The 27,782-nt window shown below is 43.1% G+C and overlaps 1 protein-coding gene across 1 annotated transcript; it reads right to left on the reverse strand.

The window, feature by feature from the left end:
* Positions 1-334: 334 nt before the first annotated feature.
* LOC115819737 (transmembrane protein 65-like) lies at positions 335-27,332 on the reverse strand. The gene is made up of 7 exons (XM_030783239.1): positions 27,050-27,332; positions 12,269-12,313; positions 9,482-9,549; positions 8,470-8,524; positions 5,817-5,859; positions 2,089-2,194; positions 335-469 (listed from the first exon to the last, which is right to left on the reverse strand). The coding sequence occupies exons 1-7, from the start codon at positions 27,330-27,332 to the stop codon at positions 335-337; spliced, it is 735 nt and encodes a 244-aa protein (XP_030639099.1).
* Positions 27,333-27,782: the final 450 nt, after the last annotated feature.

Raw genomic sequence — 27,782 nt, forward strand, 5'->3', positions numbered from 1 at the left:
ACAAAAAACAAAACAAAAAAACTCCACACAATCTACTGAGCAGCTAGCATGGTTCAGAAAAGCTACACTCCCATTCTTCAGTGAATTTTATACTGCATTTGATTTTTCAGGGGGTTTTTTTTTGTTTGTTTTTTTTTTTTGGAGATATTACGAGTCTTAAGACGGTGACGTCGCCAGAGAAAGTCATGCAGACGGTTTTTTTTGTAGTTTACAGAGATTCTGTCGCAACAGTTCCGACGAGTAGCAGTCTGTTTGGATTTTTTTTTTCTTTCTTTTTTCTTATCTTTGCTTTACAGGCAAGGGGTCCTAGCATTCGGACGCCTGCACACAGAGGTTAGTCAGTTGCTTTTGAAGCGGTGGAAGTTTGCTGGCCTTCTGCCCCCTCCTTTTTTTTCTCCTCATCATCCTTGAAGAAGAGCAGGGGAAGCATGCCCAGGATGCACCCGATACCGACACCGATGGCTTTTCCCTGACAGGAGTAAAGAGAGAGAGAGAGAGAGAGAGAGAGAGAGAGAGAGAGAGACAGAGAGAGAGAGAGAGAGAGAGAGAGGGGGGAGAGATAGAGAGAGAGAGAGGGGGGGAGAGAGAGAGAGAGGGAAGGGGGAGAGAGAGAGAGAGAGAGAGAGAGACAGAGAGAGGGAGAGAGAGGGGGAGAGAGAGAGACAGAGAGAGAGAGAGAGAAGGGGGAGAGAGAGCGAGAGAGAGAGAGAGAGAGAGAGAGAGAGGGAGAGAGAGACAGAGAGAGGGGGAGAGAGAGAGAGACAGAGAGAGAGAGGGGGAGAGAGAGACAGAGAGAGAGAGAGGGAGAGAGAGAGAGAGAGAGAGAGATAGAAAGAGGGGGAGAGAGAGAGAGAGACAGAGAGGGAGAGAGGGGGAGAGAGAGAGAGAGACAGAGAGAGAGAGAGAGAGAGGGAGAGAGAGAGAGAGAGAGAGAGGGAGAGAGAGAGAGAGAGAGAGAGGGAGAGAGAGAGACAGAGAGAGAGAGAGAGAGAGAGGGAGAGAGAGAGAGATAGAGAGAAGGGGGAGAGAGAGAGAGAGAGAGAGGGAGAGCGGAGAAAATGATAAAACGTTACTCATTCGACTGTGAAGCACTACAACACAAGACGACACAGTTAACTTAGTGTGAAGCTCGGACATCCAGTGATTCAGTCTGTAGGCGGCTCGTTTTATACAACAGAGGGACGCTATCAAAAGAGTTTGACACAGACATAATAAACAGTCTCGAAATAATGAGTGGATCATTATGGTAATTCTGTCAAATGTACATAGACAAACACTGATTAGCTTGAGGGAAATTAACTGCTGAATGATGAATTTATTGAATTGATATGGGAAGACCCAGGTACTCCACTCTGCGTATCGACAGAATCATTTGTCATAGGGCAGCGCTGAAACGACGCTATCTGACTGAACGCTGACGTTTCTTTAGGACGCTGAGAGATGCCTTGTGCTACTAGCCAAAGGCTACCATCGCGACAGGACTTTAATTTTAAGTTCACATTTCATTTCAGCACGACCACTCAAATTCATTATTTTAAAAAGAAAGAAAAAGAAAATAAAGTAGTTTGCAATTCAAGTAACTTATATGTGTGGAATATGTGACCTTTTAAAGTTTTCCCATTTTAAAAGACAATGGAGCCTGTTGGCTTTTTTATGCCTCACTGAGCATATCGTACCATATTTTAGTTGTTGTTTTTTTTTCTCCATGTTGAATGAGTTTGGTTTTCTGCTTAGTAACTGTATGAAATGCTACACTGAGAGATGGTAAGAGAGACTGCCTCAGACATACTCCACATTACCAGAGAACATTCTAGAACAATCTGTTTTACTGAGCATGCGACACTGATCCATAACATTCTATGACACTGTGATTCCATTTTTCAGTCAGCCATATTACTGTGTAACACCAAAATCCAAGACAACTGATGAAAAGAGAGAGGGAGACAGAGAGAGCGAGAGAGAGAGAGAGAGAGAGAGAGAGTGAGAGAGAGCAAGGGGTGGGGAGTTGGAAGCACAGAAGTGAAAGAGAAAAGTCAGAGTGAGAGCTCCAGAGAGAGTGTGTGTGTGTGTGTGTGTAAGTTTACTCACTGCGTGAGAGCTGACTCTGGTCTGCCACATATCAGCCTGTTTAGGACTGAGGTCTGGGATCTGCATGCCCAGTCTGCAGGCCAAAGCTTCCACATAACCAGCAAGCCTGCCAGAGAAAACAACAGGATCTCAGACATCTTCAGGACTCTTCAAGACCTTTAAACACATCTAACTCCATCTAACTTCACAAATAAATATCTACCCAAACATTCAGTAACGTAGCAAAAAAAAAAAAAAAAATCTGACAGTAAAACACAGGACCAAAGCTGAGGGAAACCCATTCAGTTGTCCAACATCATAAACAGAGAGCTTGATAAAGACTAGGGAAACAGACAGTTCTCCGGGGATCCAAGTTTAGAATGCCCTCTAGGAGGCCATATGTAAACAAAATGGTCTGAGTGATATTTGGGGTTACATTCAGGTTTGACAGTTATGCACACTGGCCTCTAGGTGGCGCTCAAGTGCACTGTCACTGACAGCATTGTCAGCAACCTATGTCAAGCTAGGGAGATAGATACAAGTATGACATTTTTACAAGGCTGCCTACAAGTGACATTGGACTCATGACAGTTTGAAATTTTCAAAATTTTGGTCAATTTGAACTGTTGGTCGCACAAGACTGTAGGTCCAGCAGACCTCTCTGGGGCGTTGCTCTAAGAGCTTGTATGAGGATTAGTTCTCATCAAAACTAGCCAAATGGTTCAATAGACTCCCATAAAATAATTATCTACAAATGACATTAAAGTAGTAACGGTAGTAATAGTAGTAACAGTAGCAGTCGTTGGACCCTTAAAAATGAACCAGTTCAGACCAGACAGACGATGAGTGCAGCACACGATGAGAAAAATCTAACTCTTGCAATAACAGAAACCATAAAATCGTACTGGAACCATTTCAAAACCTGGGAAACTTCATAAGAACAGCCGATATCCCTTGATGGCCATTTCATTAGCGCTAAATCACACCGCACTTTATTCCAATTGCTTTTCTATGAATGTTACGACTTTCCTGCGAGTCGGCAGCCGCTAACGACCGTGCCGCTCGGCATTAGCATCCATCATCCGCACCGAAACATAGAACTAATTTCTTTTCTACACTATCTGCCAACGGAGAAATAGAGTAAAGAAACATGACAGGAATTCAATAACAGAAAGAGGCAGAAATCGCGGCTCTATTTCACGAGCGTAGCAGGTGCTTCCCGTGCTTAGCCGCAGGTGTCTGTGTGTGTGTGCCATTGCTCGTCTGAGAAGTCAGTGAGAGATGTTACTGTTCAAATCTTACAAGGCCTACTGGGTACCGAGTTAAAGAGCGTGACGTAGAGAAACAGATGGCCCATAAACACAGACATACATTCCTCTCCACCCCTCGTAGAGTCAGAGTCAGTGAGAGCTGTCCTTAATACCAGCGTGTGTCTGAGTGACGACTGGAGCAATTTTGCCTGTGGGAAATCTGACGGCTGCATGAGGGAATTTCATCCAAAACTGCGTTGCAAGCAGCTCCACTAAGATGACTACAGACACAGACTTAAAGGGCCAGGACACTGGGGTCATTTAAACCCCCCCCCCCCCAAGTCTCAAGCAAGCATTTTCAGGGGCCTGTGCTGAGTTGGTACATTGACAGTAAATTAACACTGGCCTGAATTCTTGAGCTTAACCCCAAAAGTAAATGTTAGAAACGGATAAAGCCAGCAAGACCCAACACTACTGACATAAAGCTGTGGCAGTCTAACGTCAGGCTGTTCTTCTCCGGGCCTTTGTTTAGAAGGGGGATTTTGTCTCTTCATCAGCTTAAACAGGTATTGTTTGGTTGTCAAAAAGACTGTGCCTACTCTGTGAACACTCCATTTATCACTGTGTGAGTCTGTCTGTGAACACTGTTTATCACTGTGCGAGTCTGTCTGTGAACACTGTTTATCACTGTGCGAGTCTGTCTGTGAACACTCCGTTTATCACTGTGTGAGTCTGTCTGTGAACACTCCGTTTATCACTGTGAGTCTGTCTGTGAACACTCCGTTTATCACTGTGTGAGTCTGTCTGTGAACACTCCGTTTATCACTGTGTGAGTCTGTCTGTGAACACTCCGTTTATCACTGTGTGAGTCTGTCTGTGAACACTGTTTATCACTGTGCGAGTCTGTCTGTGAACACTCCATTTATCACTGTGCGAGTCTGTCTGTGAACACTCCGTTTATCACTGTGTGAGTCTCTGTGAACACTGTTTATCACTGTGTGAGTCTGTCTGTGAACACTCCGTTTATCACTGTGTGAGTCTGTCTGTGAACGCTCCATTTATCACTGTGTGAGTCTCTCTGTGAACACTCTGTTTCTCACTGTGTGAGTCTCTCTGTGAACACTCCGTTTATCACTGTGTGAGTCTCTCTGTGAATGCTCTGTTTGTCACTGTGTGAGTCTCTCTGAGGATTGTGCAGCAGAGAAAAAATTGACAGACAGTATCTGCAGGTCTGTAAGGCTAATGAGCACTATCATTCACAGAACAGGAACGGGAGCATGTGCACACATGTGCATGTGTGTCTGTGTGAGAGTGAGTGACAGAAAGAGAGAGAGAGAGAGAGAGAGAGAGAGAGAGAGAGAGAGAGAGAGAGAGAGAGTGTGTGTCTGTGTGAGAGTGAGTGACAGAGAGAGAGAGAGAGAGAGAGAGAGAGAGAGAGTGTGTGTGTGTCTGTATGAAGAGTGCAGAGACACGAGAGGTCATGCAGGGTAATGTGAAAGACTCCAGGGAAATATATTTCTCTTTCACTGACTGGAAAGAAAAAACCCATGATGTGAATCAGTCTGATACTAACTCTAAAGAATGATGCAGAGTGTCTGGGTTCACTGTGGATCAGCAGGTACATTCAGACATAATTGCAGTTTGTGAGCTGATCTGAAAACCATGAGTGATTGTTTGTTTTGATGAATCACTTGTACCTGTCATGCACATGATTATGTTTCTCATTTTATAATAAAAGAGTTGTTAGGGACCTACTGTTTCAACACACGCGCACACACACACACAGCTTTTCCTCCACTGTGTACATCAGGACTCAACCTTGACATGTACTCATTTAGCAGATGTTTTTATCTAGAACATTTAACAGGCTCAGTCTAGAACATCTATCAAGTGTTTTTTATCTAGAACAACTTCATTCCCTTTTTTCATTCCGGTGTCTTGAGTCCACACACCTCTGAAGAGTCACATTAGCAGGGCACTACCAGGATTGACATGTGAACCTACCAATGGTTACTGGGCTATTTTCCCTACTGCTACACTACTGCCAATCAAAAAGCAGTGCCCGCTATCACAGTGAGCACGAACGACGCTGACCCACCACACAACCCAATACAAGCCAACACAGCAGTACCCAAGCAATCCTCTAATAGGACTCACAAAAACTAAACAGCATGCTCAAGGAGTGATGAGCCTTCATTACATTTTATGTATTCAAATATCCTGGCAAAAATATCCCTAATGCATTAAACAAACTGGAAATAATATAAGCTCTTGGTCGAAAATGAAGTACTTCATGGGCAGACACACACCTGAAATTTATTGTCTGTGAGCGTATTTGCCTGGGTCTAAAGTGCACATAAAAGCCTTTTTTTTTTTTTTTTTTCATTCTCTCATTCTCTTCTCAGCATCCACAAATGACTTGTGTGTGTGTGTGTGTGTGTGAAAGCGTGAGAAATCTAATTAAAATTTCCACAGTACTGGTTTTTAATGGGCTCTTACCCGAGACCTGCCAGGTCTGATACAAGGTTCCCCAAGGCAGCCGCTGCAGAGAAAGAGAGAGAGAGAGAGAGAGAAAGAGAGAGAGAGAGATGATGGTTACGCTGAGGGGCCATTTTATGTCCCAAAAAAAAAAAGGGGGGGGGGGGGGGGAATACAATGAGAAAAGGTCAGTGTTGTTCTCAAAACGGATCATTAGCCAGGAAACTAATCAGGGTCCTAATGAAGTTTCCTTTCAACCAATCAGGGCTTGTTTATGTAAACACTGCTGACAATTATCTAGAGGGAAGAAAAACTGTCTTTAGAAATCCATCATAAATCCAAGGGGAGCTGTATTATCATTACGGGCTAGAAACGCGTCCGTCGTCGGTCCGGTCGTTGTCCCTGCTCTCCGTGGAGGCCTATGACAATGAGCGATGAAGCCACTGAGGGCAATGCGGAGGCTGGGATTGGTTGGCGAGTCAATCAATCAGTGTCCATTGATCTAAATGTCAGGGACCAAGGGGAGTCTTTCAGCATTAGACTCTCGGCAAATGCCAGGAGGTGACAGAATCTCTCCCCTCTTGCCGAGAACACCCATTTAAAAATCACATGACTCAAATCTGTCTCCATGCCAAAAATAAACCCCCACGAATCTTATTACACCATGCTCTGGTCAACGTTCTCATAACCACTGCACGTAATTAGCTTTCCAAAATAATCAGTGATATTTAGATAGACAGACAGACAAATCTGTTTTAATAACACTATTTCAGTGAAAACCGTACGACAGCATGCTGTCTGTATGACAAGAGACAGCCACTCAGGTTTTAATAAAGTTTTGCATTTTGATAGATATCAATTATTCTAACAGAATATCATGCCACAGCAGTATAAAGAGAGCTGATGTGTGTCAGTCATTCAAGAACGTTGTACAGTGCTAGTATCCACCTGATTACGAGGGGTTTTTTTTTTTTTCAGTGAAAAGAGAGCTGTGTTTCTTAAGACATTGAACCAAACAGCTTCCTGACAACATAAAAGGCCATCAAATAATCCGACCGCTAGCAGGTCTTGGCAAAGCCAAGCGTTCGCTCTCAGGTTTAATTTTAGTAATTGTCACATTCGTCTTAGTAACAGAGCGATTAAATCACTGAATAACCTCATTACGTGGTTGCCGTTGTTTGCCTTCCGATACCTAACTTGCCTCCAAACTAAATCACCGTCGTCACGGCTCTGCCTTCAGCTGACTTGCAGGCAGCGAAGTCCGAGAGCGCTCTTTTAGACTGGGCGATTTTTATGAAGCGTTCCATCCGTATGACGGTCATTTGTTTGTCCGGCCCACACCCTAGGATCCTGTTGTGTATCCCTGCAGTAACAGCCTCAGAGCATCAGTCACTTTTTAATGTTTTTTTCCCCAAATATTTATATTTAATTGAGAGCAAATCCTTCTTCAGTGCTGCAGTGCAGTCCGGTGCCCACACACACACACGCACCTGCCCATTTTGTATATCTTGCTGATGATTCAGGCATATCAGAGGCTTGAAACAGCCCGGTGTGTTAGTAATGAGCCTCCCACAGAGCTTCAGAGAGAGGTCAGGATGAACCTCATTGACTCAAACGAGACAGGAACCAGAAAAGAATAAACACGTCTAAGGGGATAGTAACAAACCACTGTTTTGTTTACTTAATTACCCCAGTCTTTAATCTCTAGAAGAAAACTGCGCGGAGGTGGACTCATCATCACCAGTTTACCGTTCACCTCCCATCACAAACAAAATCCCTGGCAGAGCTCAAGAAGGAGGCAGTCTCTTGGGTGGTGCCTGGAGAACTGATCTGGAGTCAGTGGAAGCCGAGGCTGATCGGCTCACTGTTTTATTGTTGTGGCCTATTCCCATAGCGGATCATTCCAGCAGGACTCACAAATGAAGCCAAATTGAAGCAATCCACTGACACAGCAAGAGCACAGGACCGTGAAATACAATGTGTGTGTTTGCCTCCCGCACTGTCAACACATTATGGCACAGGACGAAAGATACAAGATACCCCCCCCCACACCAAAAAAAGGTGAGGGATGGATTTGCAGCAAGAGAACCAAATCTAAATAAGTAAATAAATAAATAGATAGATAACCATTACATTTAGCCATTAACTGTGAAGACTGATTTCACCATGTGTCACTGAGTTTCACAGCCACGGTTGGCTCATCATTTTCAATTTCCTCCTTAGACAGACACAAAGCTCAGACACAGGGAGCAGGGGAGAGAGAGAGAGAGAGAGAGAAAGAGAGAGAGAGAGAGAGAGAGAGAGAGAGAAATCACCGTCATTAATTTACAGATAAAAGAAACCCATCATGTCTGATTTCATTTCCTCCTGTCCTTAATTTATGACCATGTCGCCCATCTCAGTGATCAAATGTGAAATGAGAGATTTGGTTAAAACGCAAATGCTGCTCTCAGGATGAGTATGGTGTCTGGAAGTGTGAATCACAGGGTTGGAGTGGTGTGTCATTGTTTATTCCCCCTCTCTCTCTCTCTCTCTGAATCTCTTTATTTCTCACTCTCTTTTTCACCTTTCCACCAACCATGGAGGAGAAACAGTAGAACTCTAATAGGCTTGGGCCTCAGCCATGTGTGTTCCACTGAAGTGGTGTCACGCTTTGGAACGAACAGTCACTTACCTGCCATGGTTGAAATTCCTAGAATCACACCTATAGACAGTTCAATGTGTGTGCCCTGTCACAAAACAAACAAAAAAAATTAGACTTAAATTACATCACAATGTCATGACTATTTCATAACAACTCTTTAAAGGAACGAGTAAAACAAAACTACAATTATCAGAAATTGTTAGGCCTTGATTTACTAAATTGTTTAACATTTGTAAACTCAGACCACAGTCAGTGATTGGTGAATTAGCCTACAAATCTGATGGTGACTTCATCTCTTAACATCCAAACGGTGTCAAAACGGATTAATGACGGCAGTAAAAGTGACCTTTTAAATCTCATTTAGGGTAGGGTAAAAAAAAGCTCACTATATTGTGAATCTTCTGTTATACGCCGCGCGACTAACATCTATATTTAATTCGTCAAATGGGCTGAATTGCCAGAAGCGCAAGGATAATCAGGATCCGTCTCGTCCGGCCCCTAGGCGTTCTGAAGCGCACCAGTTGGGCCTTAATTGGATATTCGAATAGGTTCTAAATTAAACACGACGTGTTATCCTAAAGTGTAATGGTTCCGTTTTGGTAATCAGCAACAAGCTCGTCTAGCCGAAAGCCTCTTCGTGCGGCAAAACGAGTACGCAAAACAATCGCAACTGAGCAAATGTAATGCTAATCTAAGCCTGAAAGTATTCGCGACGGCTGTCTTCACCTGGGGAGAATTCATCATATGAGGCTTCACGTGCTCGACATTCCGTTTGCCATTGCGATTGTATTTGTTTCTCACTGGGGAGAAACTGTTTTGAAAAGCTGGAGTCAACTGTCTGTTAATTTGGCCGCGGTGATAATCTTCCTTTAGAAGCGAACCCTTTGAACTTTCACCATTTTATACTGTGGGAAGGCGCCACTGGGCAGAATAAACATTATTTCAAACCGACAGCGAAGAGAGGCCTGACTAAAACAGTTCAGAACTACTGAGGCGGCAAAAACAGCCTCAAAGTTTTACTCGTGCAAGAAACGGAACTTACCGCGACAATCATAATTGCGTTGTCTAGGAAACCAAATCCGACGAAGGGGATAGCGTTGTGGAGAAGCACTGAAATTAAGCGATAAAAGCATTTAAAATGCTGACATTTCAGATGATGGGCTTTAAAAGTTAATGTAAACCGATACTTTTTAGATGACCTTAACAGTAATCCCACCACCTAAACACCCTCGAAGACCAATTTAACCTTTTGCCAATCCAGGTTTACCTTAGTTCAGATGGCCTCAGTAACTTTACAACAGCACTATAAGGCATTCAACGTTCCCTGACATGTTTCTTCGACAGTTGTGTATGTTACCCTGGACATTTAAATATCGATCTCTGTCTCTTCTACCAACAGTCTGCTTGCCTATGGAGACTAACTCCATTTTAAGGCCAACTTTAAATACACAACTTTACATATATTTAATTATCCTAACTATATATATATATACAGTGACGGCTGATGGTGATATTGGGTGGGTGGGCTAACAAGTGGATTATACCCATCAGTAATTTACACTGCAGCAACAGCAGCATCACATCCGAGATACCAAGTCACAGCAAGGCCAATATATACCTTGTTATAGCAAGTGCTCTACAACAACACCATAGAGAGGCCAACAAACTCTGTATCTGTCTCCCCCCCTCCTCTCACACACACACACAGGCTACATACCATTTAACTATTTTCCTCTGTACACATTAACACATGCCATTTTAACAAAAACAAAATATGCAAGAATGATGGAATGTTAGGCTGCATGATAGAACAGAATGCTCCACAATGTCAGCCTACAATGTCAGAAAAGGGTCTACCTAGGGATGCACTACAAAACGTGTTCCAACTGTAATGACTGCCCATAGATACTGCAACTGTTGTCGTTTTTTTTTTTTTTTATCACAACCGTTTTGCAACACAGGGCCATGATTTAGAGGGACAGCCAGGGCCATCCGTACTGCACATAGGTGAAAGCATTTGCCAAGAATGTTTTCGTAAATCAAGAACGAAAGTTGGAGGATCGAAGACGATCAGAAACTATCCTAGTCTCGACCGTAAACAATGCCAACCCGCGATCCCGCGGTGTCCCCTACAACCCGCCGGGCAGTGTGAAGGAAACCAATGAGTCTTTGGGTTCTGGCAGGGAGTGCGGTTGCAAAGCTGAAACTTACAGGAATTCACGGTCCAAGCCGTGTCTCCTCCAAAAAGCAAGCATGGGAAACAGAAAAGCGAATTCTTAGCTACGCTAGCCAGTCCTTTCGTTAAAACCAAGTTTCAAAACTTACGATTTTGTCGTTTGTCCTTTTGTGTTATTTGAACGTCGTTTAGACGATGTGTCCCCAGTCTCTTCACTTCCAATTTTTCCACCAACGACATCGAAGAAAAGGGATGTGAAAGTAAATAATCCGCCTCGTTTATGCTAACGCCCACCATTGCCACAGTCGCTCACTTCTTTCTCCCCACTCTCATACATGTAGGTGCTACAGTAGCACCTCACTGTATGTACCGCCTGTACATTCGCTGTCATTGGTCAAAAGTAAATGGGCTGTGGGCTGAATTAATTTAGCCCAAATGATCAGCAAATTAAGGGGGCGTGGCATGACACCTGTCACTCACTTGACCCTACGAAGATGAATGGTAGCTGATTCTGCTCTGTTTGGGCTGTAAAAAATAAGCCCATTTGGGTATATCCTGCGTTTTTCTTGCGACTGTTTGGTGCTGTTGCCACTCTAGGTTCCACCAAAATGTAAAACAGTCTGTTATAAGGTTTTTTAACAATAATTTTCTCATCTTTATTGTAAAAGATAGGGAGGGCTTAGCCCTGCTAGCCCATTTATACCAGCCGTCCCTGTATATATATATAAATAATCATATCTGGTAACTGTACTGTAAAGGAGGCATTTAAACTGACCTCTAAATTTTCCCTGTATGCATGTGGTTGTATGTGTGTGTGTTTAAGAAGGAGCTTAGTGGTGCAATAGCATGTCACAGCCAGAGAAAACATTGGTTTTGGATCAAATACCAAAGAAAACAATTTCTGCTCTGTAACTGTCAAAAGGTTCGTGGATGTTTGTCCAAGCATTAGGAACATTAAACCTGTCATGGCGAAAGCAACAAAAAGTAAAAACTATCATCAAAAACAGGAGTTGAACAACAAGACTTAAAAAAGAACTACGTACAACCAACCAACCAGCAGACACACGCCGTGGCCGTTCTGTCCAGAGGCTTCCTGTACAGTGAACTCGACTTCAAACGATCGTTGAAATGTGCGTTCGATAATGTCGGTCTCTGCGGTGGAGACCTCTCATTTACAGAGAGTAAATCTATTTTGAGGCTTTACTTTATATTCAGGAAAGACACTGCCCTCTGAGAGAGTGTGTGTGTGTGTGTGTGTGTGTGTGTGTGTCTGATAATGTCTGCAGAGGGACTAGCAGGTGGAGAACATGACAGCCAATCACCGATTAGTCACTTGAAGCCTACTTGAAATTTCAAACATAACCTCCATGCCTTCATAATAACCTCTAGCAACCATTTGACCACGACAGGGACAGAAAAACAAAAACAACAACAAAAACAAAAAAAAAAAAACAACCTTTGACATGGACAAACTTTGTTTTTTTATGGTGGTATGGATTAAAAGAGAGATGATAAAAAACCTTTGACCTGGATAAACATTTTTGTGGTAGTACAATTTAAAACAGAGATGTCAATGAAACCCTTTGACCTGGATAAACATTTTTATGGTAATACAGTTTTAAAAAGAGAGATGCCTTAACGACAAACACATACCATATCTCAGCTGAGCCGCTGTGGGCGGGGCCATTTCCAGTTGCTCTGAAAGAAGAGAGAGAGAGAGAGAGAGAGCGCTAGATGTTATCTTTTTTGAGCTTCACTCAAAAGATTTAAGCAGTGCAAATGTCCTTGTGGTGATGTGACAGGACTTTTTAAAGTCATTCCTGGGCAGGCAGCGGGCACTTCGCTGGGTGAAGTGGGAAATGAGATGATTGTGAGTTAATGGTGATGATTATGCTGAAAGGCTAAGTGTCAGGCACCGTTAGTGACATGCACCATAAATCAGGACCTGAGGCAACACACCATCCACGGCTGGGTGACGTCCGAGCAACAGGACTTCTTCACCCCTTTATCTAATCACTCGAAAGACCTGCACAAAATTAGTTTTGTCTTTTGTGAGGACACTACTATGGGAGAGGTGTACAGGAGAACCACGCTGCAGTGCTTCTGGGGCAGTGAACTAAGTTTATCTGCCTCTCACAGGGCTACGCCAGCACTGCTCTGGCCAAGGATGATGAATCTGCTGCCCCACAACCGTCAGCTCGTTCCCTGGATGGCGTCTAATTGGGAAATGGTGCTATATATACTGATAGCAGTGTTACTATAGAAACAGGCTCCCTCGGACCATAAAAACGAGACCGTCTCAATATCAGTATAAAATGTACACTAGCACATTTATTTAGGTATTTATTTTAACATCCTTTTTAAACTTTGATACGGTGGGGTTTTTTATTTTTTTCTACCATCTGTTCTATGACTGTTTGGCTGAAGCTCATTTCCCAGTTTAAAAATCAATGCCCATTTTGTAGTTTGAAGGTGACCGTGGAAACCAGCAGCACTCAGGCTCTTTTGGGAACACACGCTCACACTTCCAAACCAGAGTGATTTTTTTTTGTTTTGTTTTCATTTCCACATACAGCAGCTCAGCAAGACCACACCGCATCCTGGCGAGCCAAAAAAATCTCGATTATCCGTTAGATACGCCGCATTAGGTAGGCGCGACACTTTGCCAAAAAAGATCTGCAGGATGTGCCAGTTTTAGCTCTGGGGCGTAATCTGGCACACTTGACACTGAAGTTCAGATTGTGTGATCAGGGGCCTGAGGACCTGTGGAGGGGGACATGGAGTGAAGGGCTGTAAGAGAATTCTGCACATGGTGCAGCTTTGGAGATGGAAGAGTGCCAAACTCCCCCCCTCCCCTGGGGCTGTGAGAAGTGTTCAGGGCCATAGGTCTTGTCCGGTTTTATCGAACAAACACTGAACTACACTTTCAGTTGTGTTTTTTACGCCCTGGAAACCATGCATTGAGTGCTGGAAGCGTTTGAAAAAGCTTTAGTGTACTCCGTCGATGGCTGTGAACGTGATTACCTCCACATTAGCCATTGCCTCCGCTACCCTGGGCACACGCCAGCGTAGCTGCGATTAAAACTGTCACATGGAAGATGACTAATGGGCCGAAAAGCAATTTATGGCAATTTAAATGACTCTGTTTTGCTTTACAAATAATAGGAGATGCTTTAGGGCTTCGGGGAGTAAATGGGGTTGTTTTTTTGTTTTTTTTACAGAGAGACCTGGAACCCGGAGTTTTGACACCTGCTGCAATAAAACAGTTTCCTTTCGCGGTTGAAGTTACACAGCAACTCAATAAAAAAGACTGTTTATGCTTCATTTGCCTGTCCCAGTTTCAGAATATGACAAAAACGCTGCCTTTTGCAGGGTAATGGCCAGTGGCATGTTTTCTTGTCCCTTCTGTTCCCATGTGAAAGTCTCCTGACAAACCCACAAGTGTTTGATCCCCTGACTACATTCATCTACGACGCGGCCGGAGCTCAGAAAACAATAGAGACTCTGTCCGGGGAAAGAACCGGGCTCACCGAGGGCTAGATGCTCCCTGCAGTTCCCCAAACGCAATGCAGAATGTTTAATATTAATGAGCGAGATGAGGGTGCTGTCTGGTCCTGGATCAGTCTGAACGCAGAGTCTCCCTTCGCTGTCACATCTTAAACTCACCACCGAAAACATTATGTGCATGCGTACAATTTACTTTAGCTTTCCCTCTCACTCATGTGTCAACAGTCAACTTGAAAAAACATCCATGAAACCACCATTGCTAATGCTGAGTCAAAAGACAAATATTATCCAATACTACTTCACTATAAGCACTACTACTGCCTAGAATAATAGTAGTGTTGTGTTTATGTATGTATGTATGCATGCTTGTGCATTCGTGTTTGATACTAGTCATGGAATGTGGATGCCAGGGAGCTCATTCATCACTGGAGGAAAGGGAAAGGGGGGGGTTGGGGCTTGATGTGTCTGAGTGCTTTTACTTGGACATCCACCACTCTCTCCCGCTGATGGATGCCCTGAGAGCCTGAGCAGGGTCGTTCTAATGGTGAGGTCGGTCTGGAGTTTCCTCCGCCCGTGGGTAGCGGTAGCGAGGAGAGAGAGAGAGGGTAATCTGATGCAGTGCACAGAAAACAAGTGAGCCCAGCAGGTACGTTTATGTGCAGCAAACCAGCAGATCCTCCAGAGACACAGGCAGACCCAGACAAAATGGCCAGGGCACAAATGCACTCCACATACAGATACACAATGCACGTGTGGGGATTTAGAGACCGCTTCTGCACTTACACCGCACTAAACTCCTACAGGGCGACAGGGCTCTTTTGTCTGAGGGCTTGGTTTGTCTTTTTACCTCACTGGGAAGTCACTTTGGATAAAAGCCTCTGCTCAACGCATAAATGCAAATGTGAATGTTCTCCTCAGGACCTCAAAGCCCCTAAATATAAACATTTGTTCTTGCCAAGCACCGGCAAACTTCACCCACAAGTTAGGATTCCATGCAATCATTAGAATGAATCTTTTACACTAAAGTAGACACTGTACTGATAAAATATGCAATTTAATAAAGGTTCCACCTATGGCCAGTCCCGTGTCTGTGACTTTGGTCGCATTAGAGATAAATTTGGGTGACACACACAGTCTACAGATGTGCTAATGCAAAGCTGGAATGCCATTTTCCAGACGTGAGCGCCGTTCAATGAACCCACGATTCTCTTCTTCGTGCCACGGTGTATGTGTGAAAAACTGAGGTATAGCTAAAGAGACGCTGACAACTGAACGCAAAAAAAAAGGGCCCAGGGTTCCAATGGTGCCGAATTTTCATCCTCTCTAACAGCAAGACTTAGTGTAGTAATAAAAAACTTCTGAACACCCAGCATGTCAGCAGATGAGAAAAATACATTTCTCTGAGCGATTTACTGTTTGGCCAACCAGTCAAAGTCTATGGAGACTCATGATTGAAACCAGTACCTGATTCTAGCCATTACTCTAAAAGCAAAAGCTCCAGGTTTCATCTGTTAACAGGCCTCTGGAGTCCACTTGAATAACCTCTCCACTTCTAATTGGTTCAGAATTACATATTGATCTCACCATAAAAAAGCAAAAAAAATTCTTTCTCAAGAGCTCAATTCAACTTGAAACGCAGACACACAAAGTCTGGAGACAGACTGTAGTGCATATTAGCACTCCTGTTTGATCGCGGTCCGGCTACAGACTCGGAACTGGCTCCTTAGATATTTTGACAAAGCTGTTTCAGAAAAGAGGTGTACCTCTGGCATCCTCACTGGGCTCATTATCTAAAAATAATACTGAGAAAACTGGAGACATCTGAATCAAGTTTTAACAACGTTGACACAAACGACAACATTCAGGGAAGAGCAAGACTGGTACGCTGAACATACAGAACAAACAGTGAGTGACATTCATAATTCCACACAGGTCCCTCTCTATAGCTGAAACAGTAATGGAGTTTTAGTAAACAAAGCTTCCAGCTGCTTGAATCCCTTCAGACAACATCTGTTATAATTGTGTTGTCATTAGGATGCAGACTTCGATTAAGCGGATGTTTCAATAGCCTTATATGGTATCAAAAACAGCAAAACGTGGAAGGGATCAGTGAGATGACAGATGGGGGATTTCTTTAACGTTATGAATTTATTATAATGGCAGACAGGACAAGGCCGTGTTCAGAAAAACACGACTCTGCTGGACTCCTTTGATGTCAAACCTTTTTCGTTTAAAATTAACACTCATTATTTTTTGTTTATCTTTGCCCTCACATCCTGGTTAACATCAGAGCTAAAAACCTATTGAGCACCGACACAAGCTAATTAATCTGTGTCTTCCTTTAAAGTTAAAACCTGTCAGTCAAGGGCACCTAAGTACATGGTAGAGACAAAAAGTTCTCCAACAGCATTACCATGCCCTGACCCTGAATTGTAGCTAGTAATGTGCGTTCCTTAATGTGAAAACATCAGCTAAATTCATTACTGGAGACCACACCCATCCTCTTACAGTATCTGGACTTTGAGTCATTCATGCAACCTGAGATGCCCTTTCCTCCATTCATACGGGTCCCTCACAAAAGAAAAAGCCTTCCAGCGCTCCCCACTCCGGTCTGGAACGAGAGGGGGGCACAGAAGGAGACGAGAGAGAAATCGATTTGAGTTTTCGGGCCGAACGGAGAAAAAGGAAGGACCACATACATCAGCCGCCTGTGCGCTCATGCCATTCACTACACACTCCATCAACATAACGACGCGCTGGGCTGAAGGTACAGATTCCATGTGGAACTGTAATGATGAGAGATGTGAGAGTGATCATTCAGAGTGCCCTGGCGTTCACATATGCAGGCAGCTGTATCATATTTCACATGTGCAATAACTGTTTAGTGGGTCTTCATGCCTGAAATAGGAACCTGTGACTCAGCCTATACCCCCCCCCCCCCCCCCCCCGTCTGACTGGGCAGAAAGCCAAAATTACCCATTCATCCCAGACAGCACTGGAATATGGCGGCAACTTTATCTTTGATGTTATTTATTTGTATTTGTTTGTTTTTTTAGAGAGAGACTATTTCTGATTGAGCGTCTCGGTCCTTTCATCTGAAACAACATTTTCATGAGTAAATGGCTTATTTTCATATGTGAGTGTAATGTTTTTTTTTTCTATCTGAAATCTCTGAAATGTATTTCCACTGAGTTGGGGATGATCCTTCTCGACGCAGACCTACTTTTTAGTGAATAAATGTTTACATTTCTCTCCCTTTTTTTAGCACCATTTTTGTTGAACTGAGGGTTTTTCTGGTAACCTCATTTTTGCCCTGTGCATATAAATATATCATCTTCCCCAGCCCCAGTTCTCTTCTCCATTACTTTACTGCACAAATAAGTGAAATAAATCACATCAGATGTAACTGTTGTTTTCACTGGCTTCTATTCCAATGCATCATCCCATTGTACTGTCCTTACTTAACCAGAGCAAGATAAGTCATCCCATAAAAAAAAAAAAAAAAGTTACCACGGTGAATCCAGGAAAATTGAACAAACTGTTTAAAAACTCAGAGAGGACACCCAGTCCCTCATCCTCGCCTCGCTCGATTTCGGGCGGCTCAAGGCCGGACCCCGAAGGTCTGAAGTCTGAAAACGTCACTTTGACCGATGGTCCTGAGACGCCAAATTCAAACTCCAACAACGTCTGACGCTGTCTCAGGAGTCCACAGCGAAGACCAGGCTGACTCATGACATTAGACTCCATTTCCTCCACACTGCCTCTGATGCAGGAGCTCTTCAATGCCGCTAATGTGGTTTGCAGTCTGACGGAGCGGCCGAACACCATAAGGCTACAGGGTAAAGTTTCCATACTGCAGTCTACTGCAGTGTGTCTGAGACAAAGAGAATGTCGCGATCTTGATTTCCACTCATTGCGTGCACAAATAAAAAAAAAAAAGAAAGAGAGAATGGACACAGAAGCAAAGGAGTGTTGGTGTTCTCTAAAAAAGATGTGGCATGTATTTAAAAAAAAAAAAAAAAAAAACCTGGCAAACGAATTCCCCCTAGCACCAATTAGAGCGTATCCATGATAGAACAAAGGAAAAAGAGGGAAAATGAGGGGGGGAAAAAAAAAAAAAGAAAATAATTATGACTGCCTCCAAATATATCCCCAGAAGCCCTCTTCAGTTGAACACCGCACCGAAAAACCGAACAGAAGAGACGAGCCTCGTGTCTCTCGTCTCCCGCCAGCGGCCTCTGGGAAAAACGCCTGGCGCAGCTTGACACAAACGGCAGCATCTGAGACTGGGTGTGACGGAGACAGACAGACTGCCTTCCAGTCTGGGCCCGCTCTCGGCCAGTCTGCTGTGGGCCCGAGACCAGGGCTTCCGCGTCCTGCCCCCTGGAGGTCCGCGTATGAAGCGTCTCTAGTGCTCCGACACATCTGCTTCAGCTAATAAAGGGCTTGATAATTAGATGATGAGTTAAATCAGGAGTTGGAAGAGGGGACGGGAGGGGAGGGGTGTGTGCGCGCGAGTGTGTCAAATGTACAGCCGTGAGGAGCCTTCAAGAGCTGATCCAGAGGACTTTGACTGCTGGGAGACACACACCCACACCCACACACACACACCCACCCACACCCACACACTCAATACACAAAACAGTCCTTAACCTTATCCCTTCTCCAACAGGTCTCTGGATACTGAGAGTAAAACAGACCCTACTTCCTCCTATTGTTAGAGGGAATGAGCCAACCTGGAACTGGTCCACAAAACTAAACAGCCTCGGAGACAAGCAGAGACTGCTCAATACAGATGGCTTTTCTTTGAATATTCTTGAGATAACTGGAGATGGTTGAGGCAGGGGTGGGGCAAGGGATTAATAGACATCCCCCTCTCCTCCTTAAAAGCCAGAGATTCATGTCAGTTTTGTATCTCAAAGTTTCAAAGATGCTTGCAGCTTTTTCTGCAAAGTTTTTTTTTTTTGTTTGTTTTAAGTTCTGCTAATGTGCCCAGCCAACAAGAAAATAAGTTTGTGAACAAACTGGCGAGATGAGCATCAAAAGTCAGTCTAAACACAGTTTTAAAAGAAAAAAAAAAAAAAATCAGATTTAGACTCTTCAGGAGGTTTTAAGTTTTGTCTGCAGACTGACTGATGTTAGAGATTCTATCTGAAGTTATTGTTCCATCCATCTTCAATCAGCTGACCTGACAAACACAACTTCTTATTGATAACACGCAATGCATTAATGTTTGTCTGCCTCCTGGGCAGCTGGAAAGGTCTTTTTTATTACGACTCATCTATCTCCTCTGAACATGTGGCTGTCATTGATTAGATGTCTTTCGATAGAACCTTTTAATTTTGTGCGTCCTGTCCAGAATAGCAATGAGAAGGGTCAGCCAATCAAATCCCTGATTGTGTATTCCAAGCAGGATTATGGTAGGCCTCAGCTGGTCCAAGGTCAGTGTAAGCGAGAACTGACTCATTTTCTAAAAAAAGTTTTAATGAGACTTTTCTTTTTGTTTATAAAGATTATGAATGCCAAAGGAGAAAGAAGTTCATTGTACTCTTTGTTTCTACAGCTGAAAGACTCGTTCTTTGATTGAAAAATTTGTAGGCTTCAGTAGGACAAAAAAAAAATCTCATTTTTGGCTGGGAGTCATTCCTGCATGTTGTGCCATTTTCTGCTCAGAGAGACATATGGTAGAGAACCGTGTGTCTCTAAATCAGTGTCCAAGTCTTTCAGTGTAATCTGGGGAAGCGTCAGCGTAACGTCAGGCAGCCATGTGATGCAAGACACCGGATGACTTGACATCAAAAAAATGTCAAGAATGTGAGATCAGAAAAAAAAAGAAAAGAAAATTAGATTCACCTGACCGACGGGTCATCTTCTAGAGATGTCAAAGCCCGAAAAACTGATTTGACCAATAAATTAAGTTTGTCAAAGTGTCTAAAATGACTACAACCTTTTGGCAGTTTTAATTATAAGTCAATCATTATTCAAATTGGGTGACTCAAGCCAATTAAATGTAAAATGTCACATGAGACAACGTGGTACGCATCTACGATGTTTAAGCTGACGGATTCTCCAACATGTTTTATGAGGTTTTAACTATTTAGAATGAACATAGATTTAATAACTAAACACAGACACAATTACCCACAAAAATAAATAAATAAAAGACAATAAAAGTAGACATTAATAAAAAGGCCAGAGTTTACATTTGGAAGCGTTTACACTGTAAACTGATGTACAGAACATATATCTCTTCATTACCATCCTCAACTAGTATTTATATTTGCATTTTTTTCAAAAAGTCCATGAAAGGGGTCCAAATATGAGCAAAGTCCTGCCTTTTCCCTTTAGTAATATATGTCAGTTTCTCCAGACCAAGACAAGTTGACAGTTCCTTTATCCATCTGTTTCATGATGGAGGAGCTGTACTCCTCCAGCATAATGCAATTACTTTTCTGGCCTGAAGAAGCCCAAAGTCAATTAATAGTGTTTGTTTCCTTGTTTCTGAAAGATCCTCTGGGTAAACGATAAGTTCCAAGTATACAAAGTTTGGCACAGTTCGGAACATTCTTACTGACAATCTCTGAAAGACTATGATTTTTTTTTTTCTTCAAAATAACTGAATCTGTGAGCATTCCCAGACACTGTGTGATAAGAGTTCCCTCCTCCTCTGAACATTTCACACAAGAATCTGGGCTGTTAGGAGACATCTTACTGAGTTTAACAGGGGTTATGTACAGTCTCATTGGCCATTTATACTGCAGTAACTTTTAGACTTTATAGTTTGTTTTTGTGCTTTCAAACACAAATTTCCCAACCTGCTATACCAATATTTTGGCCATTTCCCAACCTGCTATACCAGTATTTTCATGTATATCAGTTCTCCAAGCATTTAGTTTGTCTAATGATGATTCCACAGAATTTATCATCAACAAATTATAAAATCTTGTTATATGGCCTTGATTGTCTTCATTTTCAAGTACTTTTTTTTTTTTCAATAATCGGCAATGTTGGTATGAATGTTATCTTTTTTTGTACTCCAATAACACGAAGCTCCTTAGTTGTAAGTATTTGAGAAAATCTTTCCTAGGACTTTGATATTTTCCACATGATTGATCAAATGAAAGATGAGTCCCATCAGCATACAGATCTGAGATTTTTTTTAACACCCCTGTTAGCCCACAGTTTAAATCCCTCATCCACTTTGCCAGGTGTCAACTTATCGTTTCCCTGAATAGGAGTAAATTGTGATGCTGTTATGATATATTTATGTACAGAGTGCCAGACTGATACTGAATTTTTAAGAAAGGGGTTCCTTGTCTGCCCTTTTTTTTTAAGTTTTAATATCTGAAGAACACATGACTAAGTTTAATGGAAGGTATGGGACAGACTTTTGTTTTATGTCAACCCATACCTGGGGAGTAGATGGAGAGAAATAAGACATTGTGGAAATCAACTGGGCAGCCCAGTAATACTATCTCAGATTGGGTAACTGAAGCCCCCCCCCCCCCTCCCCCCAATAAGGGAGGTAGAGTAGCTTATAGCAAAGTCTAGATTTTTTAAGCATTTTGTCAAGTTTGTTAAAAACTGTGTAAGGTATAGAGAGTGGAATTGATTGGAAAAGATTGGAAAACATTTTGGTAGAACTGACATCTTTATGATATTTATACGTCCCATCATTGACACTGGCAAATCGGACCATCGGTTAAGTGCCTCGGCTACTGTGTCCACCAGAGGGTCATAGTTCGCCGTGAGTATCCCCTTAACGTTGTTCACAAAGTCGAAGAGCATTTGGTTGCCTTCAGACCATTCCCGTACACTGATCATGCATAGATTTTTCCAACTGATGAGTTGTTCCTTCATGGTGGTAATACGGGCCTCAGCTTCCTCAATGCGTTCTGTGTTGGAGGAAACGTCTTAAATCGCTTCTGTCATTTTCCCCTCCAGCGATGTTATGGAGTTTGCCATTTCAGTTACACTGTTATCGATGTGGTCCAAGTTTGACCCAAATTCGGAACGCATTGTTTTTAGCTCGGCTATTAATATGGTATGTATGCTAGCTGCAGTGCTAGTCTCTGAACTGGTCAATGGGACAGTCATCAAAGTCGAATTTGTGCCCGCTTTGCGTCCTCTTGCGAGTATTTCACCTTATTCTGTGGTAGACTGATCTGTAATATTCGGTGCCACACGATGTTGTGAGCTGTTAAATAGTTTTTATGAGCAATTTTAAGATAGAATCGTGCACGGTTGCGAGGAGCTAATCACCTAAGCTGCCATGTTGGTCCAAGGCACGAGCTGATTGATTCGGTTTTCTAATCCCTTCAAACATTGACACGGACAGCCTACACGCACTAGCCGATTTATTAAGATTGTTTGGGAATTGTATTCTCAACGACCAGATCAAAGTAGTCGCGACACAAAAGTCCACTGAAGTCTAATCCAAATAAAGTTATCAATTAACGATGAAAACCTCTAACTCTGTAGTCCAAAAGCTTAACAGAGAAAGGAAAAAAGACAGTCAGTGCAAGAGTGACTGAATTAATGAATGAATCACCAAGAAACTATTTTACCACAAGCACATGAGCTTTCAAAAATCCCCACGGTGAACCTTCAGTCCTTCAAATTTTAAACATCAGCATGTTATCCACAGTCATACTCAAGGTCAGACCAGGCCTTTCTCCGGGCTCCCTGGAGCTCCGCTATAATTAGTTGGCACCCTTTGACTTCAGTCTGTAACTGGAGAGCCAGGGCGCCCCTTTACGAAGGTGACAAAAACCTTTGGGGGAGGGGGTCACCTCTCAAGCATGACGCCTACCACCATGAGAATACACCTCTGCAGTACCTCTGGGTACCACAGATATGAGAGCATTTTTTTTCCATACGGGCAAGGGCAAATAAGGTAAAACAGAATATATCTGACAATAAAAGCCAAGCTAGTTCATTCCCAGAAACATAACTAGCTTGATATGTGTGCAAGCAAGACAGAGAGAGAGAGAGAGAGAGAGAGAGAGAGAGAGAGGGGGGGGGGGAAGGGAGAAAAACTGGGAGAGAGAGATAGAAAGTTCCTGCAGTGGCAGAAAATCACAAACTATTCTGTAGAAAAATGCATAGCACTTAATGTCATCTGTGCTACAGGACCAGCAGTAGGATAAAGTTCACCCACTGTGCTTGGGGATATTTTTTTCCATTCTGTGACTCAGCATGGGGATGTGTACTTAAGATGCAAACAGAGAGGATGACAGCTAGAGTAAAAGCACAGCTACTGTAAAAGATGGGAGATCAATACCACAAGTCCAAAGCCATAAAAAACACACCACCAAACAAAGACAGCCAGAGCATATACATAAAACCTTTTTTTTTTTTTTGGCTACAAAAAATGCCTTGAAGGAAATCTTGCTTGCTGAGGTTTCACCAGAAAACACAACACTACAATATCTACAGTGCCAGGGCTGCAGTCAAGAACCACATTCTGCAAACTGTAAGCATTTCAGAAACCAGTTTGGGTTTCGGTGTTATGCGAATACTGTCACGGGCGACTGAAGAAGAGGTAGATGGATTAGCCAATATCCATCGGCCTGGTCGGTCACGTTGTTCAGCTGAGTGTGAATGTGAGTTTCCTGCTGTCCTTCTGTGGGCGGTGATGCCACTGATCTGTCACTTCTCCATTCATCAGCATGACTTAGGGACGGACTGCGTCTGGTGTATTCAAGCCACTGGGCCCGTCCCAATTCTCTTAAGTGCTCCCTGTGTCCTTGGGACCTTGCTAATCTAATCAACAGGGTAAATGGCAGTTTTTTGACGAGTTCTCTTGTCGTGCATTCGTGTCACGCTTGTTTGGAATTGCTTAAGCACCAAGTTCGTTACATGTTTGGCAAGTTAAACTGATAAAGACACAAGGAGAGGAGCCATGTAAGAGAATTGGTACACGGCCCAGACATTCGGATACGTCCAATCCCCATTTGATCCTTGTCTGATCATCAGTTTCTGTCCAATCAGTGAGGATCCCAATGACACACAGGTGTAATGGATTTCAATCAGCAAGCTTAAGAAGCAGTTGGGACTGCAGCACTATCACTGCAGAAATATCACTCCTTCAGGTCTGAAAGAGACTGTTGGCAAATGGTAGATAAACAGGGGGGGTTAGGGGTTCAAATCCCACCAGCATCAAACACTGTTATTATGGGTGTGGGCAGTTTGCTCTTTGACAGGATCACAATCCATGCTATCAACAACAGACATCTGATTTTAAGATCTAAGATTCTCAGCAGTGTGCTTTCAGTTAGAGAGTCCCGTTTTATCAGCTAATCATCATGGGTCCAAATAAAAATGCTAGAGCACTGATGGTCTTCATTTCTGAGCGCTCTCAGATCAACTCAAGCGCCTCAAATCCACCTGCTTAATTGCTATGGCAACCGCCAATGATCAAACAGGCAGGAGGAACGGGGACCTGAAGAGCCTGGGGGGTGACTATTCGACACACTCAGTACACGCACGCACGCACGCACGCACAGGTGAGAGGGAATTAAATTTTTGGAGGCAAAATTAGCCAATTAGACTTGGTCTTATTGACGATGAATATCAGAATGTGCCTAGAATCAACAGCCTCTGCGAGTGCCTATTTAAAATTGAGAGCTGCCAAGCTTTTTCCGACGGAGCCGTTGTGTGTGTGTGTGTGTGTGTCCCTGTACCATCTGCGCTCTGTGTGCTCTGGATTAGTAACTGCCACCGAATACATACTAATAGCTCTACACAAACCTGGATAATACACCAGGCCCTCCAAGTAACACACACCTTGGCCAGGATTCCATTAAAATAACAAGAGGAGGAGGAGAAATGACTATACTCAGTCCTGACCTGAGAAAACGAGGTGTCCATCGAACCTCGGCTCAGAGGAAAAATAGAGCTGTTTCTGAGAGCCAGCAGTGAGGCAAAGGGTTCAGTATCACAGCGCACATCAGACATCTGAGCCTGAACATTTTCCTCTTCGGTAAATACCACTATTACGCCGTGGAGGAGCAGGGAGAGGCAACACTCAGGAGACCGCAACGAAGAATTACTGGATCTCTCTCCTCTCTGTCTGAGATATTCACTAGTTAAAGGCATGTGATAGGCCTGATAAATCTCTTCCTACAACATTGATGCATGAAACGTGATCATATTTAGCTAACAGTGACAACTAACTATTACTCAAAATGAGCAAACATCAACAAATCTTATGTAGCTGATAATGTTACATGTTTAAGCAAAAGAGTATGCTTTTTTTATGATCAGTTATTAAGCATTATTACACATTTATGGATGTTCTGCTCATTTTAAACAACTGTCTGCCATTACTTCACAGTTAGCCTGATATAAATTGTAAAACAATGTTATTTCAGGGGCTATTTTCAACTTTTCTTGATTCCATCACACATGGTGCCACATGCAGCTTAACCTGGATTATTCAGTCAATGACTCCACAAATATGAACTTAAATCCCGAAGCTTTTCTTCCGTGGCTCGGTTTGATGAGTCCAGTCGTTTCATATATCGTTGCGTATCACTCAATAATAAAGCATTTTGGTGTGTTTAGAATAGAAGGGCCACATGTAACCCAAGGGCTTGAAAGCTCCAAATTGCTAAATTCAATTTGCTCTTCCAACTGCATCTTTTATGAGTGTTTGTCATCCTAATGTTGGTTATGACAAAATGTGGGTTAATACAGTCTGACTTTTTTTTCCCCAAACATCATACACCCACACACACACACACACACACACACAGATATAGACACACGCACACACGCTTCTGCAGTGTAAGTGCATGCATAACAACACACACACATTCTCAGAGACCAAACATGCATGAGTTTCTCACTACATACACATTATACATACGCACAAATTTCACATTCATTTTCACTGTGCTCTGTTAGCTATTGTTTCTTGTGTGTTTCAACACTGTGCCGCTAACTGTGCTGCTTTGGTGTGTCCTGCATCGTGTAAAAACACACACACACACACACACACACACACACAGTATGTCATGCTTCAGAGCAATTCGACCTCGCTTGGCAGGCAACAAACGTCAGCAGGCGCACAGACCTTGAGCCCTGGAGAGTGTATGATTTTTAGAAGAGGTAGTGGCAAGGACTGAGGAGAGGAAGCAGACGTCAGTGACAGAATGGGGGGGGAGGGGGGGGGCAAATGTGAAGATACAGAGACAAAGACTCTGAAATGAAGAACACATAAGACTTGCAGAGGCAAAAGAGGACTCTGGAACGTAGGGTGGTCTCATGAGCCTGTCGTATCTGTCTGAGGAAACCTCTCACCTGAAATCTTTTCACTGAACCTGCCAACCGCTGATAAACTCTCTCTCAGTTAATCATGAATTAGCCACCCACAAACACCATCCTGAGTAGATCTGGGGAGGGGGGAATTTAAAACTTGGGCACAGACAGGCCGACTGAAAGTCCTTTTACACGTCAGGGTTTACAGAATATTGCATTGCACAGCATATGGTAATGCTGTATGAGGGGGTAACGTTAATGGTTGTCATAATAATCAATTACTCAATTAAATCTGCGTTTCTTAGAGACGTGTTCTGTTTAGCTAGCAAAAAGATCAGCATTTTTTATTACATCCTTCAGTCTCTCTTAAGGGTTGTACACACAGCTGTAAAGTATCCTTCCAAATAAAGGGCAGCGAGGTAGGAAACTGTTGAAAAAGATACCACGCGCTGCAAACTATTTACAACACACCCTGATACACCAGTACACAAAACTACGTTCCAGTAAACGCCCACTGAATATTTATAACAGTGTAATAGAATGTGTAATCCATTGTATGTGTACGAGGAGCTTAACTGACATTATCTGTACACAAAGAATGTGTCTACGGCTACATTTTTGGACTAGTACGGGTCCAAAATGACGGAAGGTATCACTCCTTACCTTGGGCTATTGCTATGGACTCGAAACGGTGGAGTTCCCGCAGCAAGCACGAGCGTTCGGTGGGATGGAGACTGTATATAAACTCCCTTGCACCCTGCGGCGAGTTCAAGGGCTCCATCGGCTCCTTGTGTGGATGCGTGCCGAAGTTACAGCTGGGAACCAGCGCTGTTGTCAAAAGAGGTTTGCGGAGCGCACTTGAGCTGTTTGCGCGGGCATATCTAAGCATCACCCCCGACCTCACCGTGAATGCCGGCCGAAGGGCTCTTTGAAGACAAGGCAACATTGCGCAAGAGAAAGCTCAAGACTATGTCGGACAACCTGGGTAAAGAGTAACACATTTAGGTAACAGTTTCAGTGTAAGAATAAAGGACATATTGTATTTTCACCGACTGTGCTATCACAAGATAACATGAAGACAGAAAGTGACATATAGTGAGTCACGAGAATGTCATTTAAAAATAATAATAATAATAATAATAACGACGGACACATACCTTTAAAAACAATGATCCCACGGGTGTCCCGTCAAAAACCTTCAGATATCCCTCACCATGGATTTACCGCAGCATCGAGACATGGAATATATATCCAAAGAATGAGATTTTCGTAAATCCTGAAATATCCGCGCATCCCAAGTACATCGGTGGAGTTATAGCTGATAAATCAAATGCAAACATTTCTCATTTCTCTACCACTGGCGAAAAAACCACTTCCCCTTTTCTCCGGACGAGCT

This window comes from Chanos chanos, chromosome 8 (genome assembly GCF_902362185.1).
Source record: "Chanos chanos chromosome 8, fChaCha1.1, whole genome shotgun sequence".
In the NCBI taxonomy this organism is placed as follows: domain Eukaryota; kingdom Metazoa; phylum Chordata; class Actinopteri; order Gonorynchiformes; family Chanidae; genus Chanos; species Chanos chanos.